The sequence below is a fragment of the Pungitius pungitius genome, chromosome 3 (genome assembly GCF_949316345.1).
Source record: "Pungitius pungitius chromosome 3, fPunPun2.1, whole genome shotgun sequence".
NCBI classification, from domain to species: domain Eukaryota; kingdom Metazoa; phylum Chordata; class Actinopteri; order Perciformes; family Gasterosteidae; genus Pungitius; species Pungitius pungitius.
Window position 1 is genome coordinate 16292604 of NC_084902.1, and position 19787 is coordinate 16312390.

General features: G+C 45.5%; 1 protein-coding gene across 4 annotated transcripts in view; it reads left to right on the forward strand.

The window, feature by feature from the left end:
* Window positions 1–19787, forward strand: part of nova2 (NOVA alternative splicing regulator 2) — a 61229-nt gene that overhangs the window by 25121 nt on the left and 16321 nt on the right. For all 4 annotated transcript variants that reach the window (XM_037464006.2, XM_037464015.2, XM_037463989.2 and 1 more), the window contains one exon: window positions 18473–18639. In XM_037464006.2, the coding sequence (XP_037319903.2) occupies window positions 18473–18639 (167 nt within the window). The remainder of the gene's footprint in view (window positions 1–18472; window positions 18640–19787) is intronic.

Consider the following 19787-nt stretch of genomic DNA (forward strand, 5'->3'; position numbering starts at 1 on the left):
TGCAGAGTGATCGGCAGGTGAAGAACAACCATTTTCCGCGACTTCTCCCATTTTAGAGGCGCTGTTTTCTGTCACCTGTGCGGGATGTGAAACAGCAGCTATAACGATGAGAAAGGAAAGAAGCTGGTAATCGATAGTGTTTTTTCTTCACCTCAGTGCACTAACTCTCTCTCCATTTGCTGCCTTCATGTTTAGACTTTTAATAAGGCAGTGTTGAGGGTCCCAGCGAGGCCAACCGTAAATAGAACAGCAGGAATATGGCCGGGCCCGACCGCAGATCAATGCTGCACCGAGAGAGGGTGTGTGTGTGTGTCCGTTTGTGTGTGCGTTTGTGTATGTGTGTGTGAGTGAGTAAGATTGAGAACATGTGATTGTCTGTGTGTCCTTGGGAAGTGGTAAGATAATGCAGTCTGTCAGTTAAATACGGCATGTCATAAAAGCTCTCAAACACTTTCGCTGCCTCTCAACACTCGCACAGTGCACATGCACACACCTACACTAAAACACACACACACACGCGCTATTGATCCCCACTGCAGGTCTGTTTGTGTCTTACCTGAAATTCTGGACAAGAGCAACAACGTGAATTTTATTTGTGGTATTTACATCTAAAACTGCGCTGATCAACTCAGACATGAACGATTTTTTTATGTTCTCAGTAGGGAACAAATTATCTGGCAAGAAACAAACCATTGTATTTTTGTATCTTTCCAGTTTATTTTGATTAAAGCAAAGGAGGAGCAGAGATAGCCTCCATGATTGAGCCAAGATTCTTTGTTCTTACTAAAAATATTTGTTACAAAATCTGCTTTTATTATTTTTGTATGAAACATTTCTAATACCTTTTTTCTGCTGAATTCTTTGTTATCTCCCAAACAGAAGCACTTCCAATTCATGATAATGATTCTAGTCTGAACATTTGAAATATTTCCTAAATATATATATTTATTTTTATATTGTCACTATTACCGTTTCTGCAACTTGAATATATTTCTTCTTCTTCTTCTTCTAACTCGATCTGTCACTGTGCTGGCTCCTCGGGCTGAGAGTTGTTGTGATAAATAAGATTTTCTCGGATTTACATCCATGAGCCGTAACCTTTAATATCAAGGCACAGACACGGCGTCTGCAGGGCTCAGCTCACAGCCCAACAGGAAGTCGTCTGTTTTTGCGATGACAGACACCAAGACACCTGAAAATAAAAACAAATCACATTTCGAAGTCGCTCATTATCTTGCACTCGTGTAACATACAAAGCTTATTTGCTGCCCTACATTTTGGGGCATTTTTCCATTGTTCCTCCTTTTTTAGAGGATACTTTTGTCTCAGATATTACATACCAATGGGTCTGAGTTTGACAATGATCAGAGTAAAGATCTTTTTTGATTTTAGCGAGAAAAAAAAATACTTTTTCGCGAAGAAATGCGGTTTTTTTTGCCGCACTGTGCAAGTCGAAGGTCGCCAGACCTGGACCTGGATGCTACAAACAAAAGGGGAATTGCACATGCACTTATTCGCCTCCAAGCAGGCTTTTTCTGCATGTAAACATAAATCTAATGAGGATGGTGTGGTTTCGATTTCCATTTTTGCTCTGATGTCAAAAACATCTCTAAATCAAACCCCCCGCTTACACCGTACATTTTCACTTTAAAAAATGAACCCGTGGCTTTTTAAAGTTTTACATCGTCTTAGAATCCTTTGTACTTATTTCACAGTGCTTATTAAGTCCTTTAACAACCTGGTCTTTAATGATTCACATGCTCTAAGCCAGGGGTCCCCAAAAGGTCGATCAGTCCCTGGCAGTACCAGTCGACCGCGGGTAACTAATGCTAATGCAAAGTATTGATCCTTGCTTACTAGCGGACGCATTTCATTCCAAATCATCGCCATGACTTGGTCAGTTGAAAAGTAGCTCTTGAACCGGAACAGTGTGGGCACCCCCGTTCTAAACTAATCAACGGACTGAATAAAAAGGGCTGTAGGTCCAATGCAGGGTGCAAATATGAGGAATAAGCAAACCGGCAGTCGATGCTTTTGTTTGTCTGCACCGGTCCAGCTGTGCGAGTGTGACTGATTGAAGAGCCCAGTCAGCACATAGATAGCAGGAGGAGGACGCCGAGGGGGAGGGGGAGCGGGAGGGGGAGGAAGGGGGTCGAGGAAATGGGGAAAGTGAGTGGGCGAAAGAGAGAGTGGAGTAAAAAAGGAGAAAGCAAAGCACAGCAGAGCCAGGAGGAGGAGGAGGAGGAGGAGGAGGGGCTGAATGTGCAGAGGTTTGTATGGGCTCCGAGGGTTTCCAACTGTCGCAGACAATGGGTGGAGGCGAGGCGCTCTGTGCGACAATAGGCTCTTTGACCCCGGTCAGGGGGGTTGGGGGGGGTAGTGGGGAGAGAGGGTGTCCCCATCTGCCTCAGGAGAGAGAGAGAGAGAGACAGCGTGTGTACATATGTCGTCCGCGATGTGTGTGTTAAAAGTGTGTCACAGGATACTGGAGCTGCAGCTGTTGCTCGTGACGAGTACTTGCCGCCATGTATTTGTGTAAGGGCTGTGTGTGACCATACAGACATGGCTGCAGTTAGTGAAGGCCCTACTCTGACCCGAGTGGAGTGTTCAGGCCTCTCAAGATAAAGACACCCCACTCTGTCGTTTCCCCCCCCCCCCCCCCCCCCCCCCCCCCCGGGCTTCACTCCCCCCTTCCTCTCATCTTCGTAGGTTTCAATCCCTCAGTACGTGCAATAATAATAATTAATTTGCGTGGATCAAATGCTTTCTAAAAGAAAATGATGTGAAATAGGCATGTTCTTTAGATGCCTTAATATAACTTGTATGCACGGTACATTAAAATCCTGTTACACGGCAGCTGCAGCCTAATGGATTCTGGAATTAAACCAACTTCCTTTTGCAGACCTGATGGCAGCTTAAAATAGTGATAGAAGTGATGCATTGTGTCCTTGATTAGGCCGGTAAGATGACTGCTGTTTTTGAGCACGTACACAGGCTTCCCACGCCTTCACTATAATTAAATCCAAAACGACATCGCTATAATTTTTATTTTTAATGAATTACACCTTAAAGATTGATTAAGGATGTAGTTTTCATTATGACCCCTTGACAACTTCTGCACGACCGTACTGCTGTGTGTGCTGCAAAGCCTTAGAGAGCCGAGTCTCAGTCAGCAGACCCTTAACTGATGGATGTGTGTCTCTCTCGTTCTCTGCTGTCACCCTGCTACTCGTATCTGTCAGTTCCCCTGACAAAGCTCCTCTCTATCAGAAGCTCGGCTAAGCAAATACGGCTCGGCCGTCTCCATAAAACATCTTTATCATGTAAAGAGACGGCACACACACATGCACACGCACACACACATGCCCATTTCAGCTAGTTGGACTCTACCATTTTTCCATCGCTCCCTCTCTCTTCTTTTTACCCAGAAATAGCTAGATTTGTCTCTGTGTCACCATGGCGATTCTTTTTGCTTTTCCCGACATGGTGTGACGATAGTGCCAGGCCTCTGTGTGTGTCTGTGTGTGTCTGTGTGTGCGTGCTCATGTGTGCGCAATGCAGTGTTTGTAGAGGCACAGCACGGCAGCCACCGCACACTCACCCCCACCCCCATTGGACAAAGCAGAGGATTGTGGGACTGCACACCCGTTGCCATGGTGACGAGAATCAAAGTGACAGCTCTCCTAGAGGAGGAACACATCCCCCTCCTTCCAGACTTCCCTCCCTCCACCTCTCCTCCTAGCAGGTGTAAGAGAGAGACGGGGACTGAGAGATGTCTTTCTTCCTGTTTTGGTTGGTGTCCAGGTCCCTTTTCCCGTTCTGTCCTCGAGGGTTTCTGAAGGCAGCAGCAGTGGGAAGTTGTGGCTGTGTTTTGCGTGGCAGCTTTTGATAACACCCCAAACTTGTGTATGCAGTATTCGGTAAAGCTTATCAAGAAATTATTAAAATAAGGAATAAGAAATAAAACTACCCGAGGTTTAAACGTTTAAAAGTTTGAATTCTTTGTGTCATAGACATGATGTCAAAACTAATCTGTTAGTTTAACACTTGAAATCAAATTCAGCGCTGATCAAACACTCCAACACACACACACACACACACACACACACACTCATGCACACAGACAGCGACATATGCGCTCAGTTCTGATTGACTCCTTCACAACAATGACACTTAGCGTTGGTGGTAGTCACGGTAACATCCCTCTCGTTGCACAAAGGGGTCAGATCTAAAAGGTCTAAATCTGCTAATGTCTTTGAGTATCTCTCACAAACACACACACATTGTGTGTGTGTACTCTTAAAGGAGCAGGTTCCTTCACTCTCGAGTCCTGCTTTGTGGGGAAGTGGCATTCCCTTTAAGGAGGAGGAAGGTGAGTGTGGCAAACAAAGAACCTCATTGATGAGAGAGAGAGAAAGAGGGCAAGAGACATTGAAGAGGAACAGAGAGAGAGAACCAGTTGTGAAATTGCATTTCTTTTTTTCCCCTCATCTTTACAGACCCCCAATCTGTGGCAAAGGGACAAAGGTAGCCCTCTGGGACCCCTCAACCCCTCTGTCTCACACACACATACACACACACGCACACAAACACACCCCTCTCTCACAAAAGAGCTGGTTCCACAGCTGCCCCCCTCCAGTCCCCCACCCTACTTCCATTATTTTTAATCCCCCCCGGTGAAAGCTCCCCCATTTTGTCTTCCCTCTGCTCCCTCCTCTCCTTCCCCCCAAATAGGCCCCGCGCTCCCCACCCCTCCAGCATGTATGTACACCCACATATGCATCACCGTCATCCCCTTCATCCCCCATGATTAATCCCCTCCCCCCTCCCTGTCAGCGGACCCACAAAGCCGTCAGCTGTCGTATCGTCTCGCTGACACACTGGCTGGACTCTCACTTTAATCATCAAGCCCTGAGCCTGATTACTGTGTGTGTGTGACTGGCTGAGCGGCCCGGTTTCCGGGGTTCACATAGTCACATGCATTGTACAGATGTGACGGCGTGCATGCTCATGCTCAGGGGTCAGATAGACAGACAGGATTCAGTGTTGGTGGTTCCCATCAGAGAAAGGTGCTGATTGGCTGATAAGGTTCATGACCTCTGACCCAGCAGTGATGAAAGGTTGATACTTACCCGGTCTAGCATCTGACAGCCTCTTTCTTACATTTTTTAAATGTATTTTTGCCTTCCTTATTTTCTTATTTTTGGCCCTTCTTCATTCATATCTTGTTGGATTCTCCCTTTGTTCAATTTCAATCTTTTCTTCGAATCAAATAGTCTTCATGTGCACGAATGTATGAACAGTGCTGTCAATACAGCCCCCATTTCTTAATGACCCCAAAAAACGACAAAAGAAAAATAATTAGGCTCCAAACACAGACTCGTTATTTTCCACACAATAACATCAAATGACGATTATTTGGGCCCTGAAACTTCTTTTATCACAGTTTTTCACCACATCTCTTCTGGTCTGTTCACTGCCAAAGCGTTTTATAACAGCCATCAATTCTTTCATGTGACACCCTCACCCCGGCCCCCCCCATCAATAAACTGGAGCCCCGTTCTGTGTAAAGCCTTCATCTTCCTCCAGCAGCCGTCTGTTGTTTCCCTCGTCGTGCTGTAAATCATACAATCACCTTCCATATGGTTGTTGTTAATAAGGATGAAGTCACACTTCCCGCCGGGACCCCGCCCTCCACGTTGAGCTGCACACTCACACACACACAGGCATGATCGAGGTGCACTAGCATTCGTGAGGAAATGCACATTACATGTTACATGCACACTCTGATACTTAGCGAGCGGGGCAGAGGGTGGGGAGAGAGAGAGAGAGAGCTAATTAGTGTTTTAGCTGATTGTTAATTGCCACTTTCTTCTTCCTACTTACACCCAACACTGAGTGAGAGAGATAGAGAGCATCTACTGCTTCTATCTCCATCAGTTACTTATCATGCACCTCTAATTAAGGACATGTCCATCAATTCTTGTCCGTCAATCCGTCAAATTTGCACACACAAAGACGCATTCTCACACACACTTAATATGTCCTCCTGTCTCCCCCCCAGATATTCCTTCCAGCTCTTTTTTAACCTTGAACACGGATTTGAGGGTTGCCAGGCAGCCGATGAAACCACTCCTCTCACTGAGATTTCGGTTGCACTTTAGTGGCTCACAGTTGGTATAGTTAACTCTATTTTATGTTCAGCTGTCAAGAGGGTACACAGAGTTTGTGTTACATTTTGTCCATTTGGCTTCACTATTCAACCGTATAAGGCTGATTTTAAAGGTGCTCTCTACACAGGTCTTGGGAAATCTGTGATTGAGAGAGATTGAGCAAATGGTGCTGACACAGGCAGACATCTTTTCGTAGCAAGTAGCTGTTCTGCTATATTAATGCTCTGACTATCTCATAGACACTCTTTAATCCCTTTTCATGGAGAAGGCAATGATTCAATGTGGATATTTCTTTTCAGTGGAATCATATTCGGTCATCTATCAATGTACCTCTCTATATATTTATACATATGCATGTATTTACATCAAATATATTCAATGGCCAATGTACTGTACATGCCAAAACTAGTAGTAAATTCAAACCATAAACTTGGTAACGTGAGAACGTATAAAAGTCATGAAACATCTTTTCTTTGGCGGTACACCCTTTGGCTCAGATGCCTCTCACAGCTTCTGCTCTCGTGTTAATCAAATGTCTCACAGTGTAAAAGTTGGGTTTACAGTTACAATACAAGTTCCCCACACGGAGCGGAGAGTCGTTTTTTCTTTTACCTACAACGTGGATTAATGTCCCGCTTGAAGAGAAGTGTGCGTTGGAGTGTAAAACTCTCAGGCGGTTTCACCGGCAGCGCATGAGGCAACGAGTTCAAGCATAGTTGAGGATGTTTCTGTGTGTGAGGCGCTGCACAGTTTTTACTTTCTCAGGCTACGTGTCCCCACTGTTAGAGCCAAGTCCCAGCACACACACTCTCACACACACACACACACACACACACACACAGACGTACATGATCTCAGATGCACAAAAACATACCCAGAGACAAGCACACCCACACACACACACACACACACGTTGCAGTCACAGCTGTAACAAATGTGGACCAGATTCTGTGTGAGGATGATGTAAAAGACCAGGCATGCTGGTCTCCATGGTTGACGAGCTTTGTTGAGTAAATGTTGTGTGTGAATGTATGTGTGTGTGTGTGTGTGTGCATGTGTGTGTGTGTCCAAAGGGGTCAAACCCTGAGCCACGTGCCATGAGCTATTAAGCAGCCCTCTCTGGTTCCCTGTCAAATACATCGCACGGTGCTGCAGCCAATCACAAACCGGTATGTGGGGGATGAGAGACTGTGTTCACTTCATTGTTCTTCTTCTCTCTTTTTCCATTCCACTAAATCTGTTTTAATAAGTTACGAATGCCTTCAGGGGCTTTTTGAGGTTTGAGTATTTGTAAAGTACGAGAAAAACGTCAGTTATTTCAATATACAGCAAATACATGCTGCTGACATATTCCTACCGGGCATTTTTGACACTTACGTCGTCACAAGGATGTCAAGTTCGGAAATTAAAGCCACTCATCTGTTACTTCCTTATTATTATGTGGTCTAGTAAAAGTCAATGAGCAGAGCAGCGGGCTTACATTACCAGCAGTCGGGCCTCCATTAGAGCGCCACGTGGCACATGTGATGTCGCGGTGCGGGTGTCGGCCCGGTTTAAGGGGAGAGGGGATGGCGCGGGGGGTCGGGTTCAAACGGCTGCAGCTCTGCAAGCTTTAGATGAGTATTCTTGCATAAATGCTCTGTTGCTCAGCTGCGTGGTCTGTGCACGCGTGTGTGTGTGTGTGTGTGTGTATTTCCGAGTAGCGTGAATCAAAAAGAAAAAGGGTGTGTTCATCCAGGAGAGATACAGAGAGAGAGGATGGAGGGAAATGAGAAGAAGTAAAAGGGAACGTGGGATGAAGAGGAAAGAGAGATGGAGCGAGAGTGAGAGAGATGTGACGGTATTTTCTCCTTTTATTACTCTAATGTAAAGTGTGTATTTATTACACTGCATGAAGACGTGCTGCAGTTACGCTTTGTTTTGCTGTTGGGTTATACGGGTCCAATAGAGCGCGGCCCCGCCCCCACATTGTGTCAGCTGTAACAGCTGGATGAGCGCTGTGCTGCACGGAGACCTGCTAGCCAGTGAGACGTTTTCTATCTGCAAGATGGATATCAAATTAAGTTCTCTTTTAGTATCAGTAGTGTCATATTTTCATTGATATCCAGCCCTAATCGTTACCCAACGTGGTCTAATGAAAAGACACATTTTGGGCCAAAAACTCTGGAGGTCTCTGGCCTCTCGTCTTCATGAGACTGCACCACTCCTTGTGGGTCAAACGCATTTTGCTCATTTCTAAAGCTGTTTGAATCCAGTTGCGTCACACACGCTATGGCTCTGCCCGCCGGGTTCTGACTTCAACCAATGAGAGGATCTCTCCCTCAGAACTGTTTACGGGACTAAAACTTCAATCTGTAACTGATCTTACAACTGAGGGAGAGAGGAGGAATCGTCTCTGGGGAGCAGAGACATGATGAGGGAAAGAAAGGTTTGTGTGTGTGTGTGTGTGTGTGTGTGTGTGTGAGAGAGAGAGAGAGGCTGACAGCAGTGTCGGGGCAGCTGACGGGGTAAAGGGGCAGTTGTAGCGCACATGGGGAGCAGAGATGGATTTGGGGGGGATTTAAGGCTATAAGAGGGTGGAGACAAGGAGGATTAGTCCAGCTGACACTGTCCACATCAAGTTAAAGATAGACCGGGCCTACAAATAAGGAACAAATACAAAAATTAACGCACAGTTTGGTTTTAGTTCCGGAAATGACAACACACACAAAACAAAAGACACATGGGTACACACACAGGCAGAATGGAACTCCTGTAGTTTCGCACCTTTCACGCACACGTGCGCAGATGCTGGAAGAGAATGTTTGGATAACTTTCAGGCTTTGGACGCAGTGCGGCGTGGGTAAAAAAAGTAAAAAGAGGGGCGTGTGGGTGTGTGTGCGTTAGTCAAGAAGACAGGTGTGCCCCCCATCAAGGCAGTTGTGCGACATCAGATACCAACAGGGGAGATAATTGTTGGACAAGTATCAGAGCTGGAGTGTGTGTCAATGTGTGCATGTGTGTGCAAAACAACGTACACGATGCCAAGCACAGACACACACATTCACACACTCAATGCTGTGGGGAACGCCAGTGTATCTGGTCAGCTTCCAGGAAATTCCATTGGAAGTCATGAACTTTACCTCCATCCGTACTCGTCCGCTGTGGGCTGCAGAAGAAGCTCTGCTCTTAATGAACACACATACTCTATGAAAGGCTGTCTGAAGGCTAACAAAAACATTACCGGTTATTGTACACTTAATTGTTAGTTTTATACTACATTTGTGCAGGTAGATCATCCTAAGACCTTCTCACTGGACCGTTTAATCTTTTTATTTACCAATTCTAACAGTATTTAACAGAAAAACTTGGGTGCTTATCCTTTAAAATATGATAATAGGAAATATACAGTATATTGAAGTCCTTTGAAGTGTAACGATGATGAAAGATCACTGCAGGGAATGACAGAAGCACAAGAAATGCAAACAAATGCAGAGAGAAGAGGGAATGAGAGAAAAGCCCTGGGTACAGAATAAGAAATTCATCATTTACAAGTCATCCATTAGTATGTGATTGTCTGCGTGTGTGTGTGTGTGTGTGTGTGTGTGTGTGTGGGGGGGGGGGGGGGGGGGGATGCAGGGTGAAAGAAAGAGAGAAAGGGTGCCAGTAAAATCAGACCAGTGTCAAGCTTGTTTGGGTCGACCAAGAATTCACACAAGGTCCAGTTACCACGAGGACACAAACGAGCTGTGCATGTGTGTGTGCGTGTGTGTGTTTGTGTGTGTGTGTGAGAGAGCAGAAGACAGATGAGAATGCAGGTGATTAGGTGTGTATATATAGTTGTCTGTGGTTACACATGTGTGACTCCTGCATTCTTTCCAGTTCTCGTAGAGGAGTTTCTGCACTGTGGCCATTTAATGACATGAAGTGTCAGTTTGTCTTTAAGTATGTGTGTGTGTGTGTGTGTGTGTGTGTGTGTGTGTGTTTGACCAATGGGTAAGACCCAATGTGTTATCACAGCTGTCCGTCTCCATCTTTCAATAGGGTCCCTTCCTACTTAAAGCGTGTCCTGTGTGTAACTTTTGTCATTGCAAAGACCTACTGAGATCTAGAATCCTTATTCTGGAATACCAACAATGGATACAAAGGACTTCACTAATTACTTACTCTGAGAGTTTCAGCGGGGTTCGGTTTTTGTTTCCCTGCTGTGAAAGGTTTTTTCTCTGCAATTGTCAGAAATGTTCTGCATCCCCTGGTGTTTTCCTTTCTACTTAATTTCCCTGCTGTTTTCTACTTGTTGCTGAGGGCAGTTTGGCAATTTTCAGATGAATGTGAAAGCCGGTACAACGGGGAGTGAGAGAGAGAGAGGGAGGAGGAGGAGGAGGAGAAAGAAGAGGAGTGGGGTAGAAATGGAAGTGGTGGAAGGTGATCCTCGTGAAAATGAAGGTGTTAGATGAAGAGGTGGAGAGGAAAAGGGGGACGAGCGGAAAGGAAGAGGAAGGGGGGGGGGGGATTATGGGGAGCACTAGTATCTCTTCACTTGGGCAATGCTGACTGATGCTGCTGCCAAAGAAAGAGAAAGAAAAGCAAAGAGATGGAGGGAGGGACGGGAGTTGGATTATGGGAAACAGAGGGTGTGTAGTGCGAAAAAATGGTGAGAAAAAACTTTTTTTGTTGCAGGAAAATGATCATCCCCTCTTTTATTGAGCAAAGTAAAAAGTGAATCCCATACGGCACAGTAAAGGGGACTACAGCTAGACCCTTAATATAAACTAAACATACTCTATATATATGTGTGTGTGTGTGAACAGGAAGTCGGGAGCTAGTGAGGAAGTAAGGAGTGTTTCTTGTAAAGAAAAAAGGTCATCAGGTCAAAGCTGCTGTTCCGGTCGTTAAAAGGACTCTTTTACATTCAAATAACAAAACACAATCAGGAGTTTGAGATCATCATTTTTGTAAGAAATACATGTTGCATTAGTTTACTTGGAGATGTTGGAGGAATGAAGGAGGTGGAGGCTGGATGGAGAGCAGCAGGACCTTCCAAGTGAAAAGCATTACATCACAGCACAGGAATTCCTGCCTTTTCTTCCACTTTCTTTTGTTTTTCTTTAGAGCGATTGGCCTTATTTTTCTCACCGAGTTCTCTGTCACTGCTGCACCTCGGCAGTGTGGGGGGGCAGACAAGAAACCATGTTTTTACCCTGGTGCTGCTTTCAGAGGTGATATTGAAAAACAACACAAGAGAGGAGCAGACGGAACATGGAGGGGCGGGAGGAAACAGGAAATGACGGATAACAGAAGATTCATGTTCAACACAAACTTTCTGTGATTCAAACATCTGTCTGATTACAACATAAAGCACAACTAGGTTCATGTAGGCGTTAGGTCTAAAACCAGGGCCATCACGTGTTTTTTTCAGTTCCCCCTTCAAGTCGTATCTTCTGTTTGCAAAAAAAAACCCTAGCTTCAAAAGTCAGTCTACAAAATAGTGAGTGATGCCACAGTGACTTTATCCACTTCATTTACACCTTCCATGGTGGAGACGCAGGAAACTTGAGGAAACCTTTTATTTTTCCTGTTTCGATGTTTTACAGTCAGTTGAAGTCAGAGTGGAGCAGTCAAAGTAACGCCCCGTGCCCACAGTAACTTTGTGCTTTAATAGGTTTTTCCTAATGGACCGTGATTTGGTCTGGTTGCACGCTGTGGAAGCCATGGGGAGAGGGTGTGTTGTAGCTGAACTCTGTGCCAACGAGTTACAAAGCAAACATTGCATTTTCATAAGCTGCACTTTTTGCTCTGATTTCTGTGCTGCTTTGCTTACTTGTTCTATTCTCTCAAATCTCTCACTCCCCGTTCTTGGACCCACTTTGGTTCGGTTCTTCCCTCGCTTTTTTGTTTTAGGTTTTTCTCTTGTCCCTCTTTTTTTCTCTTCCATTTTCCATCTTTCTTTCCTTCCTTCACTCACTCATTCATCTCTTCCACCCTCCTCCCTCATCTCTTCCCCTTCCCTCCTATCTGTGTGTCTCTCTGATGAAGACTTGGTCGGCTGAAGTAGAGAACAGGTCCAAGTTTCCTTGCTGCTCCTGATTACATCAGCACATGCAGTCATGCTCTCTCTTTCTCTGTCTCTCTCTCCCTGTCTTTTGGAATAACAACGCATGACATCACCAACAGCTGCCCAGCTGCATGAAAGAGTGTGTGTTTGGTGTATAATCCCACTTGTGGGGTTGACGTGTGTGGGTTTGTTTTAAAGTTGCAGGCCAAACTTTGCAGCAGCAGTCATGCATTAACTATCTATCTATCCATATTTCGTAGAACTGTCCAATCTTCTGTCTTTTCTGTTAATAAAAAAGAATGAAAAGATTAAGTGAATTGCACTTTCAGCACTGCTGGGGCTGGTCATTAGGCCATAAAAGCTGAATTGGATACTGAGGTTCTGTGCGGCCATTCCCATTGGCTTATTGAGCTGTCAGTCAATATAACCATCCATCTCTCAAAGAAAGAGGCGAAACGGTTGTCGTCAGCACTTTTGCTTTACGAGGGGTCATTGTGCAGAGAAGCTGTGTAATGCCACTGCACAGTAAGTGCAGGTCTGAAAAGGGCTCCTCATCATGTAAGATGTCTCCATGTGCTAACAAAAAAACAATTTGAAAATTAACTCGAAGACCTTACTTCATATGCAGTCTTAAATTTACGGCTGTGTCTTTAGCAGAATGGCTTCTATGTTGGAAACATTAAATCAGCTCCCCTTTGCAGCTGTAGTTAACAGGTATAGTTTATAGCTTATGTTGCATAATAGAAGAAAGAAATCACTGGTTCAGAAAAAACAAGTCATCGAGCTCCCCCTTCTCAAGTTGTAATGAGAATAACAACTTAATAATAATCAGATGAGTTATTACAATAAGAAGTAGTGATTCCAAAATGCCATCGTGAGGACATTCGGTTTTCAAAACTTGTTCTCTTTTGTTTCTAAACTCAATCTGAACCTTTTCATGAGAGAAGCAGTGGCCTTTGTAGTAGAGAACTGTGATGAACTGTGATAGTGTGAGTGTGTGCTAAACATGCTCCGGATACATCGGGGGTCTCCGGCTGACCTCCGTCTCTCGGCCTGTTCCATGCACCCTTTTGCCGTCTGAATCAACAAGGCGTTGAACCGCAGCGCTAACAGCCGGCTAATCCGACCAATCTGATCAAAGGTAGCCGGTTAACCTGAGCTTATCTGCGGCCTAAAGAAATCCGTTTAATGAGCTTACATTAAATCACCGGGACTCCAATCAGCCAGGATTGAGCCCACTACTCTCTTTCTCTCTCCCTGTAGCTTTCGGCCTATTTCATGACCGCATTCCGTCTTTTTTTTTCACCGGATTCCGTCTCAGTGCTCAGTGTCCCCACTTGGGACGTGAACATCACGTCTGTGTGAATAAGCTGAAAGGCGGGCGGGGGAAAACGACGAGGAAAGGAAGAGTGTAAAAAAAAAAGCAATGAACTGTAGATTTCAAAAGGCGTCTGGACCAGGTCTGTCCCGCACAACACAGGTTTCGCAGGTCTTGCACAATCGCCTTGTCTCTCGTCCCCTCGGTCTATCTGACGTGTCTTTGTTGTGACAGGTTTCACAAAGCTCTCTCTGTCACTCTCTCTCTCTCTCTCTCTCTCTCTCTCTCTCTGCGTCGCAGTCCTTCTCTCAGTCCGTCTCCTGTGGTCTCCTTCCTTCTCCTGATGTCACTCCTCATGACTGCCACGGCTGTGGGCCTGATCCCCCCCCCCCCCCCTCACGCGCTTGACACTGTCCGATGTGACACAAGTTGCGTGTACTCCTCCATTGGTTTCTACCTTTGGTCTCTCTCTCTCTCTCTCTCTCTCTTTCCATCAGGCCGGAGCACGTCACGTACCTGTGAACTCTCGACCTCTGGCACGCCGTCACATCTCGCCTCTCCTCGCCGCCCGCCGCGTTAGACTCCGCTGATGTTTCTCAAATGTAAAAAATAATGGTTTCAAGTTTGAGGAACTCGCTGCCGACTGCGAATGACGTGAACCTTTGAAGGGTTCTCAGGAGGAACTTTCTTTTCAAATGCAATCCTATGCAATGATTTATGTCACAACAGTCTGTTGCAGACTGTTTATGCCTTTAGTGCGTGTCTGAGCTGAAAAACAACATTAATAAACCAAGAAGGAATATCTTTTATTTTCAGGGCATGTGAAGCTCTTTGACTTTGTTGAGGAACGCCACAGAATATTTAAGACATGGCCTGTAAAAAAAAAAAACTCCTCAGTGGCCCAGTTATTAGCTGCAGCTTAGATTTATCTCTCGACTCCCAGTCGTGCCGTACGTTTCTGCCATCCACGAACACGTCAGGGCAAATGCAGCAGTGTACCGAGCCGTCGGCGTTACCTGGTAGGAAGGCGTGAGCAGCAAGAGTGTGTGATTCAAAAAAAACCAACCGTCGTGTTTTCCTGCAAGCAAGACACAACTTTCACAGAACCATTTACTCCATAACGCAACAAGAAAGCCCAGAAACTGATGCAAGTTCCTTTTTTTGCTGTTCTCTTCCGCTCTTGAGATTCTGTCTGTAGCGAAGCACAAAGCACGTTCCCTCGAAACCTGGGCAAAAGTCTTCCTTCTGCGAACGCGTCCCCTCCCGCTGCGGGATCGAGGGGCTTTGATCGCGGACGCGTTTACGTGCGTTTGCTTTTGTAGCACCGAGGGCCATTCTGATGTCCGCTCGTTGGTATGCGTAGTCGCGCTGGGCGCGCATATGGTTCTGTGTGTGTCTGTGAGTCAGAAATCAGAGGAGAAGCGGCTCGCTTTGCACTCTGCCTGCTGCCTCCGGTGACTCTCTGGTCATCGGGGAGGAGGAGGCGGAGGAGGAGGAGGCGGAGGAGGAGGAGGAGGAGGAGGAGGAGGAGGAGGAGGAGGAGGAAGAAGTGAGTCATGCTAGTTAGACTTTAATAAAAACCACCACCGGGGTCCACAGCCCGGATCCTGACGAGGATGATGCCGAAGTTCACCGTCTGCTAAGAATTTCACAGACACTTGCTTTTCATTTTCAATCCTCATCATTCTTTGGTAGAAATAAGAGGCTCCTGTAATTGAACCTTTTGTACAGCCTCTGGAGGTTAGGCCAGAGTGGCACTGGGAAGCTGCAGTAGCTGGAACCCTTTACAGTTATCTGAATCTACTGAACGTCTGTTATTTACCCCAACGATCTGGCTGCATCACGTCTGAAGGGATTCTGTTAATGTGAGCCAGTAGACCTGAAGCATTAAAACCTTGTTATCTCGTTGTATTCCCCGTATCTTTTACAACCCAAAACTCTTTAGTCAGAACGTAGTGGGCAATAATCTTTTTTATGATGTTTCCTCCTGTGGTGCATCTCCAATAATCCCAAACTCTGCAATAAACTGCATTGTTCCTCAGCTCCATCTTCTTGGGGACTTTGACGGGGTGGTTTGAAGTGCAGTTTACATCTCATTGGTATCGGCCAGACACTGTTTTCAATGCTCTTAATCGTTCTTTCGTCCTGGTAATTCTTTTTTTCAAATTTAAAATCTGTTTTGTCATTTCAGTAGACGTGGAATTAAAAAGCAAAAAAAAGCAAATTAGAGTAGTGCAGAATTTAGGACAACAGTTTTTTTTTATGATCCTGCAGTGGAAGGCATGAGTTTACCGTACAGTATGTTGTTGTTCCGAGTCCCCATGAGCAACATTAAAAAATGTCTCAAAGTCTGCGTGTGAACACAGACTTCACAACGCCAGATATCGCTTCAGCAGCTGCAGCACCCCGAGTTCAGAAAAAACGTCTTCCAACGGTTCCAATGTCAAATGACAGTGATGCAGAGTCACAGTCGAGGACAAAGACAGACACACAGGGACGTCTTGCACTGGTGGGACCCAGGTTTCAGGCCAACAGGGCTCACACTCGATCACCGGGGGGAGGTGTTGCCGCTGGTTTGGCCTTTGCACGGAGTGGCCGCGTGTGCTCGCTGCATAATGAAGAGAACCAGTGCTCTACAAACCCAATTGCGTCAATTCTGCTTTGTACAAAGTAAATACTTTGTGATCACGTGAAGCGGGTCTCTGCTGCTGTGGCACGGCTGCACAGCGGTTTCATCGTGATCCCCGCAGACAGAGTGGCCTTTCCTGCTGCGATGACACTCTCAAACACACATGCACACAGTCGCAAGCTACACACAGGGACAATCATGCACTCATGCCAAGACAATGGCCTGCTAATCCGTGCCTGTGATTGGTCGGGTACAGATTACCCAGAGGGCACCAGCTGTCGGGGAGAGGCGAAGCCAAGTTTCCTCAGTATAAGCACGGACAAACACACACACACACGCTATCACTCGCTAACGCTGAATTAAACGCATAAGGCTGAGATCTGTAGCGTTAGCATGTGGCTACACCTGAAATCTCACGCTTGCATGCATTTTTAAGTTTATGTCGCGGACATGCGAGCTGAAGCATTCAGCTTCCTTCAACAGAGGCTGTCTGTCACTGCTGTTAATTTTCGGGTATTTGCTAACGGTGCCTCCAGCCTAGCCAGGTAGCTAAATGTTGGAAATGCCTGGACATGCGGCGTTTTTATTTATAGCTTGTGTTGTTTTAAGCCTTACACCTAGCACAAATTTTTTTTCCTTGTCTAGACTATGTGAGAGAATCCTCAAATCCACATTTTAGGCCGTTATTACGATTTCTTAAACCCATTCATGAGAAATAACCTTTAAGACATAAGCTGTATTTGACCTCCACTTAGTTTTATGTATCACTGAATGATTCCGGTGGGCTTCAACCAGGGTTTTATTTCTTAAATCAAATTCAAGTCCACATTCTATAATGTGGCTTCTCAAAAATCTCCACCCTTACACCCTGTATGTAACATCCGTTTGTAACTCCCACACCCTCCACAGACACACTCCACAGATTTTATCCCTCCATCCTCGCTCCCAGTGCAGCCACAGAGGGCCGAGCCGGTCCAACAAAGCCAGGCAGCGTGGGGAGACAGGAAGTGCTAACTGACACGCTGCTGAGCCGAGATAACAGCAGATCCCACTAAATACTGGAGTCAAGGGAGAGAGAGACATGGGAGGAAGGGAGTGGAGGAGAAGGGTTTGTCGGGGATTGAAGGGAGTCGTTGAGGGAAGAAGGAAAGGAGAGAAGCAAAAATGGAAAAGAGAAATCAGTGAGAGGGAATGAATGCTAACATGGTGAGAGAGAGAGAGCGATAGCCAAAGAGAGATTTACTTTCAGTTGTCGGGACACGGAGGACTGAGAGGCTTTGCGTTGGCCTAGATTCTCCTCTGTGCGTCTGTCCGTCTGTCAACACCGGCCCTCCTCTCTGGACACGACACGGACGTATATTCATTCTCACGGGGATCGCCAACATATTCAGACACCAAATTACGACGGGGACAGTTTATCATTGTTTTAGGCTTGAAACACATTTAAAGTGCTCTTTTCCAGCTGTTTGAGGAACACAGATGACGTGTGGTTTCAGATCGCTGCTAATTGTCTTTCATTCGATCGGTAAAGTCAAAAGGTAGACGGCACTCTTGAAGCTTGCTGGAGGTGTGCAAAACTATCAAGGGAAGAAAACACACAGCGCAGCATGGACTTTGATTTAAGTTTCAAGAGTTTCCATACAATGGATGGAAACCAAGTGCTGCCTGGAACTAATAAGACACAAATGGCTTTAAAAACAGTGATTTTAATGCTGAGGTTAACTAACAACATCATCACAGAAATGTGTCATTGTGCTGAAATTCTCCTTGCTTTGTGAAATAGAGTTCAGCTCAGTGGATTGGACCAGAGAATGTGTTTCCTGGTTGGACACGTCTTGGAAACATGAACTGAAGGTGGAAATGGGAACGTTAAAAATGTTGCTTGTCAGGTGGAGGCCTTTGTTTATATTCATTAGTCCTTCTTTGCTTTATCTCTGTTTTGCACTGATCGAGATTACATTACATTTACATACAGTATTTGCTCTTGTGTTGTATTTTTCCTTATTTATTTGTGAATGTGCTCTTTGAATTTTTTTAAAATAAGTGTGCCGTGAGCTATATGGGAGGCTGTGGAACCCTGCTGAACGTCACCTTCCACATTTTTCTTGATCATTTACTTTCCTCTTTGCTGTTACAGTCCTTCCTCACAAGTGACAAAAATTTGAAGGCGCAATGAGAGAAACCCTTTTCATGCACTTGCATGATTATTTGCATATCAGCTCTAACGATTGCCCCAAACGATCTATTGTATCTTCGCCGACTACCGGATGCCGTCCGTTTATAACTCATGAACCAAACCTGTTTTTTCTGTCCCCCAGGGACGACAGAGCGCGTGTGTCTGATCCAGGGCACGGTGGAGGCGCTGAACGGCGTCCACGACTTCATCGCTGAGAAGGTGAGGGAGATGCCTCAGAGCACCCAGAAGACGGAGCCCGTCAGCATCCTGCAGCCACAGACCACCGTCAACCCCGACCGCGTCAAACAGGTCAGTCCCTCCGTCTCATTCCAGGACAACCCCAAGCAGCTCGGACTCTCCCTACATCTGTGTGTGTTTCTGTGAGGGGGTGGGGGTGGATGGGGAAGAGGTGCGAGCGAAGTGTCGGCCTTTGGAGGGAGAAACACCGCAGGCGCTTCTCTGTGGTCGAGCTGTGGTTTCCTGAGTGAGTGAAAATGAACGATGCCAAGGAAAGGAAAGAAAGGCGGAACGGCATGCAGACATGTGTCAGCAGATGAGGGAGGGATGTGGGGGGACAATGGGGGGGGGGAGACATGAAGGGGGAAAGGAGCATCAGAGAGATAAGAATGCAAAAAAAAAAAGGTCAAGACCGGAGAGGGAAGGAATGGAGAGTGTGGAGACACCCAGTGTGAACATATAAGCTCCCCAGGTGGCATGAACTCTAAGGTGCCCCCCCCCCCGGGCTTGGGACGGACATTACAAGAATAAACTTACCCATATTTTATATTCTTATTTTTGACCTCTCTTACCTAGATAAGAAAAAAATATATTGTTTCACAGTCCACACCGTATAACTATAGTTTAGCATATAGTCACATTGTTAGATTGTTAAATATTTAAGAGTAATAATAATGTTATTAAAGAAATACTATTGGTTCATAGGTCATAAAATGAATGATGATATTGCATGCATTCAGGTTCTTTTTGATTTTCCTGTAAAATCAGTACTGAGGCTTTACTCAGTGTTAATATATTAAATAGAAGCCTATTTTTATACTTTTTTTTGTCATTTTTATATACATTTATTTTAATTTTACAACTTAACAAGACGGAACTCTCACACTTTAAGGATACAATGCAGGAAAAAATAAGAGACAATAAAAGTAAAATAAAGACAAAGAACTTTTTGTGAAACACAGTGATTGTCCAGTCTCAGCTTTTAACAGAAAAACCGACACTCAAAACTTTCAAAGGTCCGTTTGACAGAGTTTGGTGTGTGCTCATAGAAACACTTCATATGAAGCTCCCCCAGATACTGATTGTACAGCCCAATATCAGTGCCGATACCAGCCGTGTAATGCGGGACAATTAGTGCGGCCATCGATAATGATTTGTTTAAGTAATTATCATCGCTCTCGCTTCATGATTGCTCCCTATTGATTTGTCGGGTGTGGCAT